Raw genomic sequence first — 17,202 nt, 5'->3', positions numbered from 1 at the left:
GTTTAATGTAAATATTTAACAGAATCGCCTTTACGCTGGTGGTTTGTGTATTTGTTAACACTCGAATAGAATACATTGGCACGAGTGTAGCTCTGAAATTATTCCTAAGATAGCTACATTGTTGTTTTTGTCATCTAATAGGTTGGTCTGTGTGATATGAAACGGACATCATTTTATGAAGGTACGTACACACAACATTCGCGTCGTGACATGCATTGTGCTGTTACCTAACATCTTGAGATGTTACAAAACAAAAAGAGAATCCAAATAGAAAGAAACCGACTTGGGTGAACTGATAATGGAAGTAATAGAATAGGTACTATAGATCCAAGCCAGTTTGTAATGACTTATGTTTTTTTGTTAGTTTAAATTAACGGTAGCGTAGCTTTATTAACGACTGAACAAAATAGAAAACGAACAATGTGAAAGAAGTTCGTCTAGATTTAGTCGGGATGAAAACACAAGTGAAACATTAGTCACCTCTATAGATGCTTGAATTTTCTGTGCTGCAATATGTTGTAGATTAAAGCAAAGGTTTGTGTAAGATCAAGGGCGGACTGGTTTTATGGGCTTTTGGGTGGTGCCCAATGAATCGGTGAGCCGGTAACTCAGTCATAATATTCTAGTTTTGCACACCGCTCTACCCAGTCAGCCACAAACGATTACCTTAAACAGTTAAACATACAACATAACCTGGATCGAAAAACAAAAAGTAAAGAAGAAAAAAATGGAGAGATAAAAAGCCAATATTTATTCAAAGCAGAGATAGATCATACGTAATTAATGGGTTTATTCTCATCTTCGTACTAATCAGGAAAGAATCGAATACAAAAAATTACCGATTTCACGCCTCCTATATGTGGTGCACGATACCCTACGGGTGCGCGACGCCCTCTAAACGGGGACGGTCAATTTATTTTTCAAGGGGCCTAAAAATTTATTTCCACTGCAGTTATCAGGAGGTGCAATGGCTGAATAGTAAAACTCCTAACATCAAAACCTGAGGATCCTGAGTTCGAATCCTGGTGAAGACTGGGATTTTTAATTTCAGGATCTTTAGTGCGCCTCTGAGTCCACCCAGCTCTAATGGGGGGCGCCTGACATAAGTTGTATTGTATTTAAAATGATTGATACAATACAGTGCGTTGCTGACAGCAAGTAAACTTCTGAATCCTTCACATTCCAGCTCAAGCATCGTTTTAGCATGCAGGCAAAAAAGATTGAGCATTAGAGCGAGATGTTAATGAATTAACCAGCAAATAAAGATAGGGAATCCGTGTTCTGTAACTCAAAATCCAAGCCTGTGATGTTTGATTTTTTTCTCAATTGCAAATTGCATCACCAACACAATACCAATGCCAAGTTTGTCTGCTACCAGGGGTCTCGCCTTACTCAGGATATCATGACTGAAGTGTTCCTCTGCATGGTCACGTTAGTTTTTTATTATGTGAGTGAGACTGCTGATGTGCTGTTGAATAACCGCTATGTAAAGCTGGACAGTTTGCAATATATGGACAACTGGTCCAAGTTTTTTTCTAGGTCCATACTGTCTCACATAACATAGATACATTTGGTATCAACGCTCTTCGCTTGGAATTGTCATGGAAGAAAATGATAATCTTCTTGATGACACCAACAGCATTAGATAAGCCTAAAAACAAAACGTCATTCATATCATTGAATGCTATCCATCACTGAGCATCCATCGTAGCCTTGGCCGAGTTGTTTGTCCATGTCTTGACCGTACTTAATACATTCGCTGACAACGATGTTTGGCACAAACATTGCGTCTCTCTGAACAACAAAGACAAAACCAATGTAGTCCAATTGCTCTGTTCACTGCAGAAACAATCTCCTTTCGAATTAGACTTTCGCATTCTGCCACAGCTTATTTCTAGATTCTATGCGATGTATATGGAGCATTAGTACTGTGTCACCAGCTTCACTTTGAAAACGTAACGAATCGGTGAAGTACACAAACTTGGCTCTAATTTGTGTCTATTTACTGCCACGACCATTTCATGTGATTTCTTGCATATTCATTGAAGAAGTGATATTTTGTGCACACATTGGTTATAAAGTTGCTTTGCAGCCCACTGTGAAACAACTGAAGAGTATGCAAGCCACGGTAGTACTGAGACAACCAATCATACATTTGCATCTCATTTGCTGAATCGGCCTGAAGCTTATAATTCTCTGGAGGTTTGTACGGTTCTGTCAGCAACCTGAACTTCATAGAATCGTCAGTTGTCTGTTATGATGTAAAGATCAACATCTGCTTCTGGGCAGGCAGCATGAAAGGTTTCCGACTGCTCCCTAGTTGCAGCAGTGAGTGCTGTACCAACAGACACAGCAAATGCAGTTAATTCATGTTGCTGCTGCTCGTATTTTGATTTCTTGCTGCTGCCAGTGCTCCGTTTATCCATACCAACGTTTTGAATCTGACGAAGGCATGTGAAGAACTTTTTTTTATATCCTCTGCCAACGTAGACTGGTGGACGTGATTAACCTGCTATTTTATCGAGCGCTAACACCGACCGCAACTACGCAAGACATTGATAAATTTACCAAGATGACTGCATTCTTCATTCTTTTTAAAATAAAATGTTAACATTTATCAGATCGAAAGACAGCTGGCAAGGATTTCTTCTCCTAGGCGAAAAGAAACTCATGTATCCTATTCTAAGCCTTAGTTTACGAGTATGAAAATGTGCCAATGGAAACATTACGGCACTAATGGTGTTGTATAGAATATTTCAGACCATTAAAGAGCAAATAATTGCAAGCCTATAGTGAAACTTACGTGGTAGGACATCAACTCCAGCTAAGCCTGGGCTCATCATCATCAACATCAAACTCCATTTGAGTGAGGGCTTGAGAGGCTTAAATCCTCTCTTGCAAATGTCCTGGACAGAAACCCTGCTGTCTTGCGTAGTGCGTATATGTCGTCATACAGGTCGAAAAGTTTTGGTTTCCCAGACCTGTCGAGGCGGAGATCAGCAAGTCTGGGGCTAACCTTTTTCAATAATAATTTATTCTTACAACTGCACTTCAGTAAAAGCACTATATAATAAGTTGCCACTTATAATAAATTAATTGATTTGATAGTGCCAAAAATTAGCTACTCAGAATCCAATCCAGGGGGAGGGGGCGGTGCACGAGTACTACCTCTCACCTGCCTGAGGGCGCCCATGCCTACATTTTTTTTTCGGACCTTCCACTCCCCGCCTATTCCACCTTTACAAGTTAACTAGATCTAGTTAAAGTGCGATCTACACTTGGTTATTTAGAAGTTAACTAGATCTAGTTAAAGTGCGATCTACACTTGGTTATTTAGAAGTTAACTAGATCTAGTTAAAGTGCGATCTACACTTGGTTATTTAGAAGTTAACTAGATCTAGTTAAAGTGCGATCTACACCTGGTTATTTAGAAGTTAACTAGATCTAGTTAAAGTGCGATCTACACCTGGTTATTTAGAAGTTAACTAGATCTAGTTAAAGTGCGATCTACACTTGGTTATTTAGAAGTTAACTAGATCTAGTTAAAGTGCGATCTACACCTGGTTATTTAGAAGTTAACTAGATCTAGTTAAAGTGCGATCTACACCTGAATATTTAGAAGTTAACTAGATCTAGTTAAATTGCTATCTACACTTGGTTATTTAGAAGTTAACTATATCTAGTTAAAGTGCGATCTACACCTGGTTATTTAGAAGTTAACTAGATCTAGTTAAAGTGCGATCTACACCTGGTTATTTAGAAGTTAACTAGATCTAGTTAAAGTGCGATCTACACTTGGTTATTTAGAAGTTAACTAGATCTAGTTAAAGTGCGATCTACACTTGGTTATTTAGAAGTTAACTAGATCTAGTTAAAGTGCGATCTACACTTGATTATTTAGAAGTTAACTAGATCTAGTTAAAGTGCGATCTACACTTGGTTATTTAGAAGTTAACTAGACAACTAGATTAAAGTGCGATCTACACTTGGTTATTTAGAAGTTAACTAGATCTAGTTAAAGTGCGATCTACACTTGATTATTTAGAAGTTAACTAGATCTAGTTAAAGTGCGATCTACACTTGGTTATTTAGAAGTTAACTAGACAACTAGATTAAAGTGCGATCTACACTTGGTTATTTAGAAGTTAACTAGATCTAGTTAAAGTGCGATCTACACTTGGTTATTTAGAAGTTAACTAGATCTAGTTAAAGTGCGATCTACACTTGGTTATTTAGAAGGTAACTAGATCTAGTTAAAGTGCGATCTACACTTGGTTATTTAGAAGTTAACTAGACAACTAGATTGAAGTGCGATCTACACCTGGTTATTTAGAAGTTAACTAGACAACTAGATTGAAGTGCGATCTACACTTGGTTATTTAGAAGTTAACTAGACAACTAGATTGAAGTGCGATCTACACTTGGTTATTTAGAAGTTAACTAGATCTAGTTAAAGTGCGATCTACACCTGGTTATTTAGAAGTTAACTAGATCTAGTTAAAGTGCGATCTACACCTGGTTATTTAGAAGTTAACTAGACAACTAGATTGAAGTGCGATCTACACCTGGTTATTTAGAAGTTAACTAGACAACTAGATTGAAGTGCGATCTACACCTGGTTATTTAGAAGTTAACTAGATCTAGTTAAAGTGCGATCTACACCTGGTTATTTAGAAGTTAACTAGACAACTAGATTGAAGTGCGATCTACACCTGGTTATTTAGAAGTTAACTAGACAACTAGATTGAAGTGCGATCTACACCTGGTTATTTAGAAGTTAACTAGATCTAGTTAAAGTGCGATCTACACCTGGTTATTTAGAAGTTAACTAGACAACTAGATTGAAGTGCGATCTACACCTGGTTATTTAGAAGTTAACTAGATCTCAGGAAAACCTAAAACAAAAAGTAAGAAGACAGCTGCAGAGTATCCAAGGATAATAACAAAACTTATGATCATACATAACGTCTAAGATAATGGAAACAACAGGCATAGCACCATTAAAAGGGTAAGATAACTTAACAAACAATAATAATGAAACTAAAGCTAACATTCTAAATAAATACTTCGCATCTGCATTGTCAGTCCTAGATGACAAAGATATATTACTTAATTTGAACCACGTAGACAACATAGGACATATAGAAGTACAAGAAAAGGGATCCAAAAACTATTAGCGAACATTAAACCAAATAAAGCATCTGGACCTGACGGTATTCCAGCTAGATTACTCAAAGAACTAAGCAATGAGCTAGCACCAGTGTTCAAAATACTTTTTCAGACATCTCTTAACCAGGTCAGAGTACCAATGGACTGGAAAGAAGCTAATGTCGCCCCCTATTTAAAAAAAAGAAAAAAATCTGACCCAAGAAACTACAGACCAGTATCACTAACCAGCATCACATGAAAAATCCTAGAACAAATAATATGTAGCAACATCATAAACCACTTAGACAAACATAATATCCTTACTCCGTACCAACATTGCTTTAGGAAATATAGATATGAATTTTAAAAGATCGTTGTCCGGTATGAAACAGCTGCATTTCAATTCATCGGTCCAATAGGTTGGGAAAAAGAAAAATTGTTAGAATTATTGAAAGTAAAAGAGCCCTTAAACCGGTCCCCTTTCTCTACTGCCACTGCAGCCCATATGGTGCCCACTCCAAATGTGGGAGATCCTTATGCCCCACCATGGTTATCCATACCATGTGAATTTTTTTATTTTTAAAACAAAAATTGATTTTTGTTATTAACCTTTAATAAACCAGAAAATTAACTAAATAAGTGACATACTTATATTGCTCTATACAATTTTTTACAAATGACTACAATAGTAATAGCAATGGTACATGAAATAGAAATAATTACGATATTCATCCATCATTCATCCCAAACACAACTAATAGGACTAATTGATGATTTTTCCAAAAGGTTTAGATAGTAGTGAGCAAATAGATGCTATATTATTAGATTTTTCCAAGGCTTTTGACAAAGTTCACCACCATAGTTTGCTTAAAAATTAAAATATTTTGACATTGATGGTCCATTGCATCAGTGGATTAAAGATTTTCTGATAGGGAGAGAACAAACTAATAATAAATGGCTCTAAATCAACACCAATAATAGTAAACTCAGGAGTACCTCAAGGAACAGTATTAGGTCCACTACATTTTTTAATGTACATAAATGTTTTGCCAAATTGCATTAGAACAAAAGTCAGATTATTTGCAGACGATTGAAAAATATATGAAAAACACAAGATACAGAAATTTTACAAAGAGAATAAGATGAATTACAGAAATGGGAATCAAATTGGAGCATGTCTTTCCATCCAGAAAAATGTCAGTTATTAAGAGTAACAAAAAAAAACTAAAACAAATAAATTCCACTTATCTTACTCATGGTAAACCAGTAAACACAGACTAAAAACACAAAATACTTAGGTGTAATAATAAATGAAAAACTGTCGTGGAATCCCTATATTGATGAAATTATCAAAACATCAAACAAAGCATTAGGGTTTATTAAACGAAATTTTTATAAATCAAATAAGAACATAAAACTAAAATGTTATTTGACCTTGGTTAGGCCAATAATAGAATATGCATCCTCTGTTTGGGATCCCTCAACTCAAGAAAACATTAAGAAACTGGAACAGACACAAAATAGAGCAGTGAGATTCATAACAACTCAAGAAAACATTAAGAAACTGGAACAGACACAAAATAGAGCAGTGAGATTCATAACAAACGAATATTCACATTTGACTAGAGTAATACCTTTAAAAAAATCACTGAATTTAGAAAGCCTTTAGGACAGAAGACTCAAAAATAAAGTGGCAATTATACATAAAACACTGAACCATAATCTTCAAATATAAAATCAAAATTTAATAAAATACTCTGAAAGACACAAAGATAAAGGGGCATTCTTCGTCCCATATGCTAGGACAAATTTGTACAAATAATCCTTCTTCCCTAGTGCTATTAGAGCATGGAATGGGTTGCCTGAGCTAGCCAGGAAAACCAGTGACTTGGCAGAATTTAAGTTATTAGTTAAAATGCATGATTAAATGCATGACGCGTAGGACGTAATCATCTTCTTTTTTGAAGTAACGTCTGTATTATATAAGATAAGATAACAAACTTCTTCTTCTTCGTTCTCATTGTTATGTTGGAGTGTTGAGATGACTTAGAGTCACAAGACTTATATTTGAGATGAACTGCGAAGTGGTTTCCAAATCAGGGAGCTCTCCATATAATTTTCTTTCTATTGGGGTGTTTTGAGGCCTCTTGGTAAAGAGAGCAGTTTTGGAGGACGTGGTCGGCATTCTCTGGTAATACTCCATATGGGCAGATTTCACTGGTTCCAATTTTGAGCTTCCGGTACATGTGTTGTCGCATTCTGTTGTGTCCGGTCCTGAGTCGAAAGATTAGACGTTGGTCTTGTCGGGATAGCTTATAGTAAGCGTCATCTTTCTTGTGATTTGGATGAGAGCTCGTCCATTTCTCATTTATTGTATTTACAATTAATTTCTTCAATTCTTCTGCATAGAGTGCAGAGTTTATTTGTGAGTTAGTTCTCCCACTCTTGGCGAGTGTGTCAGCCTTCTCATTTCCTTCTAGTTGTATATGAGTTGGTATCCATTGAATAACATTTTTTTTGCTGTTGTTGTTGAGCTTTGTAAGTGCTGTTCTGAGGTTTTTAATATAAGAAGAATCAGAGTTTTGCAAGCTTTGGAGGGTTGTTTTCGCATCGGTTAGAAAGACAATCTGACTGTGTGGGGAACTTGGATGATTTGCTTGCATGGAAGCAGCTAGTGCTTCCCTTTCTGCTCTGTGACTGTCAGAGAGCTCTCCAGTTGAGATATTTGTTATCGCAGAGCTATTTGTACTGTTCTACGTGCTGCCAATTGTACAGTATTGGCTGTTATTTATGGACATTAAACCTTTACGTAATTTTGGAGCCCTGACTTGTCAAGTTCTTTAAGTTGGTGGTGTATGGTGCAGTTTGCAGAGAGCCTGGATAGTGAGATTCGTAACACTGGTGTCAGAAGTGGGATCGGATCGGAACGGATAGGAACGGATCTACTATGGCTCGTCTGAAACTGCTGTACGAACTCGAATTGAAAGAACTGAAGCAAGAGCTACGTGATCGAGGGCTGAAGACAAGTGGAAACAAAGAAACCTTACAAGCACGCCTCCGGGAAGACATAATGGAAGAAGAGGAAGATCCAGACACGTATCTTTTTCAAGTAGAACCAGATATGGAGGAACTCTTGAGCTCAATGCTAGGAAACATCAATTCTAAGATAGATGCCATGGACACCAAGGTAGATGCCAAGATAGATGTCATTGTCTCGGGAATCAAAACCGAGTTAGTGGCTTTGAACCAACGCATACCTGCTGTGGAGGAGAGAATCACCAATACTGATGTTTGTCCAGATGATAAAACCAGTGAGAGGAGCCTTGGTGGTGATCATGAGAACCCATTGAAACCTGACGAAGCCGTTGAGAGACATATGCAAGTCGAGAGATACCAGCCAGGTCCGGACCTAACAGACGTTGGTCCAGCTGCCAAGACTGGAGATGAAAGTCCTGATGGTGGTGAAGAGAATCCAAGGAAGCTTGACGTTGAAGTTGATGGACATTCGCACGATAAAAGTCATCGACCAGGTCTGAAACCAACAGGCGATTGGCCCGATACTGAGACGATAGAGAGAGGTCCTGATGGTGGTGAAGAAAGCCGAATGGAGCCTGAAGCCGAAGACGAGGGACCTTTGCACGAGGAGTGTTACCAACCTGCCCCACGAGAATGCCCTCCAGACAAGGCTGAAGATGATGACCTGTCCCACAATTCCCTGACCTGTGGATTTGAAGCCTATCCCCGTCCTTCTTCGCAAAGCCCTATGAAGTCACCTCTTTGGTCAACAATCTTGGTAATCCCTGCCCTTACATCCTATACCTCTCCATGTGTCAAGTGGCTGTCCTCGGTACCGACCGACAAGAGAGCGATGCAACCACAACGTCACTGCAACAAGAGGACGATCAACTGGAGGAAAAGAAGAAGGCGGCGTTTGCGTAGTTCAACGTGCATTATGATTCTACCAAGAAATAACTGCAGCCTCATGAATACCAACTGGCGGAGAAGAAGAAGGCTACTTTTGTTGAATGCAAGATGGATGACGAAGCGACAACGACATCGATGCAACCAGATGAAGGCTAACTGGAGGAGAAGAAGAAAACGTTTTCTGAATTCAACGTGGATGGCGATGCACGCAAGACGTCCATGCAACCAGGTGAAGGCCAATTGGAGGAGAAGAAGGAAGCGACCATTGCTGACTGCAACATGGATGGCTCCATCAAGCTCAAGAGGCAAGCCAACTGCCACTGATCGACCCCCGCCTGCAGCGATGAAACTTTACAGACTTTACATGTCATGATGTTGATTCTGTCCGGGACGGACAGATCTAAGGAGGGGGCAGTGTTATAAACCTGGTGGTGGCACAGATGGGGGTAGTGGTGTTAGTGTAGTCAGCCGACGCAAATCGCCCCAGGCCAGCGCTAGACGAGCGGTCAACCGTGACGAGTTACGACGATCGGCCGAGACGAGTTAACAACATGAAGGTTCGAGTAGGATCGGCGTCGTGAACAGAGCTCAGGAGCGTCCCAGAATGGTCGAGCGACGTTCTGTCCGGTTCTAGAAGGCCAGTAGGGACCCTATATAAAGAGCGGAGGTGTCGCAGTCAAGACGGTTCAGAAAGAGGGTTCACAACAGGAGTTCAGAACACGGTCGACTACAGCACAGTTCAACGGTGTGGTTCTGTACGGAGCATTACGACGGTTCAGTGCGGAGTACTGTCAAGTACAGTTGAGACGAACGGCGTCTTGATCTTGGTCTGTGATCGAGTCCGACACAACGAGCCCAAGTGTGTGAAGTCAGTCCCGAACTGTTGAACCCAGTGCAAGCCCGGAACGAGACGGAGAGGCCAGTGCAAGACTTGATACGGCGGAACGGTGTTATCGGAGAGATATTTGTTATCGCAGAGCTATTTGTACTGTTCTACGTGCTGCCAATTGTACAGTATTGGCTGTTATTTATGGACATTAAACCTTTACGTTATTTTGGAGCCCTGACTTGTCAAGTTCTTTAAGTTGGTGGTGTATGGTGCAGTTTGCAGAGAGCCTGGATAGTGAGATTCGTAACAATATTCTAGTACAGGTCTTACGTAACTGCTATAGGTCTTTTTCAGGATGTTGTGATTAGCTCCCCAATCTGTGCCAGCTATTTTTTTCAAGAGAGATAGTCTCTGGATGCCTTTACTCTGTGTTTTATCTATTTGGTTTTTCCAGGTAAGTCTCGGGTCATAGGGCTGTCATTTTTTTAAAAGCTTTCATATCTAATGTTAATTTTATTGTTTGTTGTTTTGTTGACAGTGAGAATATGGTATATGTTGTCTTTTTGTGTTGATGAACATGCCCCAGTCTTTGGACCAATTATTGAGTTTGTCGAGAGCATCTTGTAATCGAAATTTCGATGTTCTTCTGTGCTTACTAAGGCAAGGCCATCTGCATACATTTTGCTTTTAACTTTTCTTGGTAGGTTTTGATTTAGATCGTTTATGAATATTAGGAAAAGTGTTGGGGATAGGACTCCTCCTTGGGGGATGCCATTTTTTATACCCACTGTGTGGCTTCTTTGTCCTTGCTTGCAAACTAAGGCTTTTCTATTATTTAGATATTCCTTTATCCAGTTGTACATTCTGTGGTATATGTGATGCTGGATTAGCTTGAGTAAGAGACCTTGTTCCCAGACTTTGTCAAATGCTTTATCTAAGTCAACCCACACAATTTTTGTTGGTTTCTTTTCTTGAAAGCCGTCTTCTATTTCTTGTGTGATGAAGGCGATTTGATCTTCTTTTGACTCTACCTTTCTAAAGCCAGCCTGGGCTTCAGTGAGTAAGCTATTTGACTTAAGGATCCATGTGAGCCTGCTATTTATCACTCTTTCCATCAGTTTGCAAGTACAGCTAGTGAGGCTGATGGGACGGTAGCTATCCAGTTTATTTCTTGGTTTACCGTGCTTTAGTATAGGGATCATAATGGCTTTTTTCCAGATGTTTGGAATTCTGCCAGATTTCCAGCTAGCATTGAATATTTGTAGGTTTCATCTAGTTCCTTCATTTTAAGATTAGTGGTCATTCCCAAGGAGTAAGCTGGATTGTTTTCTTTAATTTTATCTTGGATTTCTGAGTTTACATCTTTATTTCTACTTTCATTGATTTGTATTTGTCCTACGCTTTGGTAAAACTTAATGAATTCATTTGCTGCTTCTTGGCCTTTCTATTTTGTTTGTTGTCCTTTTCTATTACTATAGGAGTTGTTCTGATTTCTTCCTGGTTGAGACATTTGGCTATACGCCAGAGCTTGTGGCTGTCTCTATCTACGTTTAGTTGTTCTGTTTTTTTCATGCCAACTTTTCCTCATAGCGGAAAGATAATTTTTCCTGAAAACTGCGTTAGCTGCTTTTAGATTTATGTTATTTTCTATACAAGGATTATTTTGTACTGTGTTTCTGGCTTCAATAGTGGCATTGTGGAGTTGTTGTAGGTGATCAGACCAGTTGGGAATATACTCTTTTCTTGCTCCTCTAGGAATTGATTCCTTAGCTGCTAGGAGGATTGCTTTGGAGAAAGCTGAGTATGACTTATTAACCTAATTTGATTTGCAGTTTATTGAAGATTTATATAGGTCTGTGAGCTTTGAGAATAGGTGCCAATTGGCTTTTTGTAGTTCATAACAAACGAATATTCACATTTGACTAGAGTAACACCTTTAGTTAAATCACTCAATTTAGAAAGCCTTTAGGATAGAAGACTCACGAGTAAAGTAACATTTACACATAAAACACTGAACCATAATCTTAAATACAAAAACAAAATATAATAAAATATTCAGAAAGACACAAGGATAAGGGCACATTCCTCGTTCCATATGCTAGGACAAATTTGTACAAATACTCCTTCTTCCCTAGTGCTATAAGAGCATGAAATGGCTTGCCTGAGCTAGCCAGGAAAACCAGTGACTTAGCAGAATTTAGGTCATTGGTTAATATGCATGACTAAATGCATTACGCGTAGGACGTAATCATCTTCTTTTTTTGAAGTAACGTCTGTATTAGATAAGATAAAATTGTCTACGTATAGTTTCTATGGTAGTTATATGAATATGATTTTAGGATCTATATCATTTCAAAATAATACAAAATACTTTTTTTTAAAGGCTTTTAGTTAAATTTTATATTCTTTCTTTTATATATAAAGTTGAAAGTAATTCTAACAAATATTTAAATAGAAGAAGACATTTCTTTGAGTCTGAAAGTTCAGAAAGAAAGCAGTCATCTTTTGTTGTTAAAAATTTTTGTTTTGTTAGACATGTTTCTGATGTTCCTTCAGAGTTGAAGATAATTACTTCCTAGTTCAAATCTCCCGCGGAACGACGGGGGATGGGAGCGGGCAGGGTTTGAACCCGGGACCATAGATAAATCTGAACGACAGTCCAGCGCGCAAACCGCACGACCAGGAAGCCATCATGTTAAAGAAACGTCTGTAGCTGTGACTTTTAATATAGAACAATGTGCCAACTTTCTTTAAAAAAAAACCATTGACATTCAAGAACCTTTTTTATTACTATTTCAGTCAATGATTTGCTCCATCACTGAAGACATTGTCCAGAACACAGCATTCTAAGATTTATATATTTTTTTTTATGTAATTATGTCAATATGCATATTGTTCTTACAATAAAATATGTCATTTTTATATATTTTATAACCAACGTTTTGTTGTTGCTTTTTCTGTAACACTAGATTCTATCTCTAAAAATGTGTGCAGTACACATAGTGAAGTGGAATCTTTTCACTTCTTACTGTTACATTAGAAGTTCTCTGGTCAAAAAATGTGGAGAAAAAAAAAAGAGAGACTACATTTTTGTCTGTTCTTAATGAGACAGAATATTGACGTTTTTCTATTTGCGCTTCCTGTGTTCAAGATTGGGGGAGGTAATGAGCCAATAGCGAAAGGTTCCTTTTCAGATCACAAGCCAAGCTTGAGATGGTAAGATATCACAGTTTATTATATTAATGAAGAACAATATGGCCTGTGTATTTCTGAAAATCTTTCAACTATTTCTCTCTCTCTCTCTTGTACAGAGGCTCATCTTACCTCTTAGGTGCTCAATAAGAAATAGTTTTAATAAATTCACCATGGAGCCACGAAATTAAGAAACTGCGCTGCCTTCTATTACCATGTGTATTCATTTCTCGGTATATCCAAAAATTGCCGCATGTCTCATTTAAAAAAAAAAATAAGTGACAAAAAAAGCTTCAGAATCTAAAAAAGTAACCGGCCAAAACCAAAAATATTTCCTTCCTAATTTTAATGACACGATGACTTCTGAACAATGTAAAAAAAAAAAAAAAAAAAAAATCAAACTTAAAATGTATAGCAATATCACGATGTCCCCAGGGCTTGCAAAGAACTTCCTGCGGGAACAGTACCTGGAAAAAGAAGGACGTAATTATCTTTTTTTGTTTTTGAAGTAACGTCAGCAATCAATAAGATAAGAAGAAGAAGCAGACAGAGAAAGCGATGGAAAGACAATATCAAAGAATGGACGGGCATGCCATTGAAAGAGATTCTAGTCAAGGCAAAAAACAGAGGGGAATGGAGAAAGACGGTTGACACATTATATGTGGTGCCTCAATGGTCCATCAGGCTAAAGGCTAGTCGAAGATTGTGAATTCTTTAGCTGGTGTGCTGCTTGCCGATGTACATACAATTTTAGAAACAATCTGACATGAAATCATGTGTTTATGTGTAGGCCTTCTAAGTAAATTGTGAAATAGAATGTTATAAGGGTTCATGGGCGTAGCCAAGGTGAGGGTGGGGGGTTAGGATTTCATCACACTACCCCCGCAATGGGGAGGGGTGAAATTTTGTGACTATTATTTTGCTTGTTAACCCCCCCCCCTTTTTCCTCAGTAAAAAAAACAAAACAAAATTAAAACAAACTACAGTCATCAATGCCACCAGCAAAGCCAAGGATAATTTTGAGTTTAAAACCCCTGTCTAGAGGGATTTGAGTCTAAAACCCCCTTCCAGTGGGTCTGAAAGTTAAAACCCCCATTTTGAATAAAAAAAAAACTAAAGTGGTCTACAGTCACCAAACTCCAGGAGCGTAGCCAAATGGGGTTTTCAGTTTAAAACCCACTCTTTAATAAAAAACTAAAGCAAACTACAACAATTAAATTCCATAAGCGTAGCTATGGGGCGGGATGTGAGTTTACCCCTCCCCCCGCCAATAAAAACTAAAAGGAAACCAACAGTCTCTATATTTCATAAATGTAGCCAAGAGGGTTTTCAGGTTAAAACTCCCTTCCTATATAAATAAAAGCTATTCGACTTCTACTAAATTACATAAGAGTAGCTAAAAAGGCTTTCGAGTTTTAACGCCCTCATTTTTTACCAGTAAAAACCTGAAGGATAACTTGTTACCTCATTCCATAATCGTAGACATCGTTTAGAAAGATTTGACGTTAAAACCACCTCCAATAAAAAAAAAAAAACTATCCATAAGCATAGCCATAAGATGTTTGACGTAAACACCCCCCCCCCTTTTTCCAATGAAATTAAAGAAAACAAAAAAAAAAAAAGAACTATCCATGAGCATAGCCAGGTACTCATTAAAGCTGGGTGGACTCAGAGGCGCCCAAAGATTCCGAAGTTGAAAATCCCAGTCTTCACCAGGATTCGAACCCGGGACCCCCGGTTAGGAAGCCAAGCGCTTTACCGCTCAGCCACCGCGCCTCCCCTGGCCTAATTGATGTCTTATAATTGATGCAATAGTTTTGAAAAGGATCAATCTCTAAGAAAATGCAGTTTACAAGATTACTATTAGTTTTAAATTATGTCTAACTTATAATGCATACTAAATAGATTTTTTTTTTATAAAAAAATAGTAAACATTTGTTTGTGTGTAAATATAGTACTTAGTATAACAGAATTTACATAACTTAACAATAAAAATATAAAAACAATTTTTTTTAGATTTTTCGCTTTCAGAAAAGAAAAAATAGCCGTTGCATCAGAACTTTGAATGGTCTAAAATATCGTGATGTCAAATTTTCACTATCTTTTCTAGTTTACGAGACCTAAACGAGACGGACGGACAGACATTTCAAACAAAACTAATAGCGTCTTTTCCCCTTTGGAGAACCGCTAAAAACTATCCATGGGCATAGCCATGAGATGCTTGACGTTAAAACCCCCTCCAATAAAGAAAAAAAAAAATATCAATGAGCATAGCCATGAGATGCTTGACGTTGAAACCCCCTCCAATAAAAAAAAAACAACAACTATCAATGAGCATAGCCATGAGATGCTTGACGTTGAAACCCCCTCCAATAAAGAAAAAAAAAAATATCAATGAGCATAGCCATGAGATGCTTGACGTTGAAACCCCCTCCAATAAAGAAAAAAAAAAATATCAATGAGCATAGCCATGAGATGCTTGACGTTGAAACCCCCTCCAATAAAGAAAAAAAAAAATATCAATGAGCATAGCCATGAGATGCTTGACGTTGAAACCCCCTCCAATAAAGAAAAAAAAAAATATCAATGAGCATAGCCATGAGATGCTTGACGTTAAAACCCCCTCCAATAAAGAAAAAAAAAACAACAACTATCAATGAGCATAGCTATGAGATGCTTGCCCCCAACAAAGAAAAGGAAACGTTCAGATATTACGTAACGGCTAAAGGAGAAAGGGGGGGGGGGGTATAAAAATTTGTTTCGATTTGTTGTGGCTAGTTTCTTTTGTTCCCACATTATCTGGTAGATTTCTGTTAGTTTAGCTGTCAGCTCTGAACTGCCAAGTGAGTATATTTCAGCTGGGATGGAGTCTAGTCCCGGTGCCTTACCAGTTGAGAGGTTGGATATTGCAGTCATTACTTCATTGAGCCAGGGAGGTCAAGCGTCGAGTGGTTGATTGGGACTTGATCCAGGCGTGCATTGGCTTCTGCGCTTATGCTTGATGGGCTAGTGTCTGATACTCAAACAATAGGTCTACATAATATCATTGAAACATTTTGTTCAACGCTCAATGACAAATTAACTGAAAGCTGATCATCAATGAGATATGAAAGAATCAAGGACAAATCAACTCAATGATGTCATTAATCTGATATGAAAGAATAAGTAAGAAATCAATTCGATGTTGTTAATCAATATGATATCAAACAATCAATCACAAATAAACAAAATATTTATCATCAAAATTGTTATGCCTTGTTCCTAAAAAATTGTGCGTACGTTAATGTTGCTATGTACATAAGACCATTCTTGAAATCTACTAAGCGGTTCATTTCCTTTATAACGCAGATGAGGCATGCGAAAGAAATACTATCCTAGCAACATTCATCAAGCCTATAGGCCTACTAGAGATTTTAGCTCTGGAGCTACGTTTGGCATGCTGATTTTAGCTCTGAAATTAAATCCAATATTATAAGAACTGATTTGTGCTAAATCAATCAGTAGGATCTTACAGTTTCGATGGAATCACTCTGAGCTAATCGGAAATCAATAGTCCAAGTTTGTGAAATGAACTGGGAATTAAGTAGCTGATTTAGTGGCAAAGTAGCCTATTAAAACACAACTACAAGAGCTGGGGGGTGTTAAAATGTGTAAACCCTAACACACACATGCGTGCACTAGCAAATATGTTAAACTGTAAAATGTAGATATCAAAACATCAAAACACTAAAAAGATTGCCCTTTATTAAATTTTAAACTATAATGGGTTTGGGTGGTTTCCATAAAATCTGAAAATATGTCTCCAACATTAATAACGCAAGCATATTAAGCAATTGTATTCGCTTAAACAAGTGATGGGAACACTTTTTAAAATGTGAAAAACAAACAAACAAAAATTGGATGGCGCCATTGTGTTTGTATAATTTTTCCTTTGATTCTAGTTGCATATAAAACTTAACAAATATTTATGTGCGGAGCTGCTAGTTGATGTTTGATAACGTTTGTTCTTCTTGTGCTTCCATAGGATATAATTCCACAAATCATTACAGTAGGTTTATAAGACATTCCAATGCAAGCTCTCCTGCACCTTCCCTGGCCAATCAGGGCAT

The 17,202-nt window shown here is 37.8% G+C and overlaps 1 protein-coding gene across 4 annotated transcripts in view; it reads left to right on the top strand.

Moving 5' to 3' along the window:
* LOC106080111 (carbonic anhydrase-related protein 10-like) overlaps nucleotides 1-12,835 on the top strand; it is a 92,769-nt gene extending 79,934 nt beyond the window's left edge. For 2 of the 4 annotated variants that reach the window (XM_056026895.1, XM_056026893.1), the window contains 3 exons: nucleotides 142-181; nucleotides 10,245-10,355; nucleotides 12,701-12,835. In XM_056026895.1, coding sequence (XP_055882870.1) covers nucleotides 142-181; nucleotides 10,245-10,309 — 105 coding nt within the window. In that variant the 3' untranslated portion in view covers nucleotides 10,310-10,355; nucleotides 12,701-12,835. Of the gene's footprint in view, nucleotides 1-141; nucleotides 182-10,244; nucleotides 10,356-12,700 lie in introns of those variants that run through there. The other 2 variants (XM_056026894.1, XM_056026896.1) reach the window with 2 other exon arrangements.
* Nucleotides 12,836-17,202: the final 4,367 nt, after the last annotated feature.

Source organism: Biomphalaria glabrata, chromosome 4 (assembly GCF_947242115.1).
Source record: "Biomphalaria glabrata chromosome 4, xgBioGlab47.1, whole genome shotgun sequence".
NCBI lineage: Eukaryota > Metazoa > Mollusca > Gastropoda > Planorbidae > Biomphalaria > Biomphalaria glabrata.
This window is presented reverse-complemented; position numbering and strand designations above follow the sequence as displayed.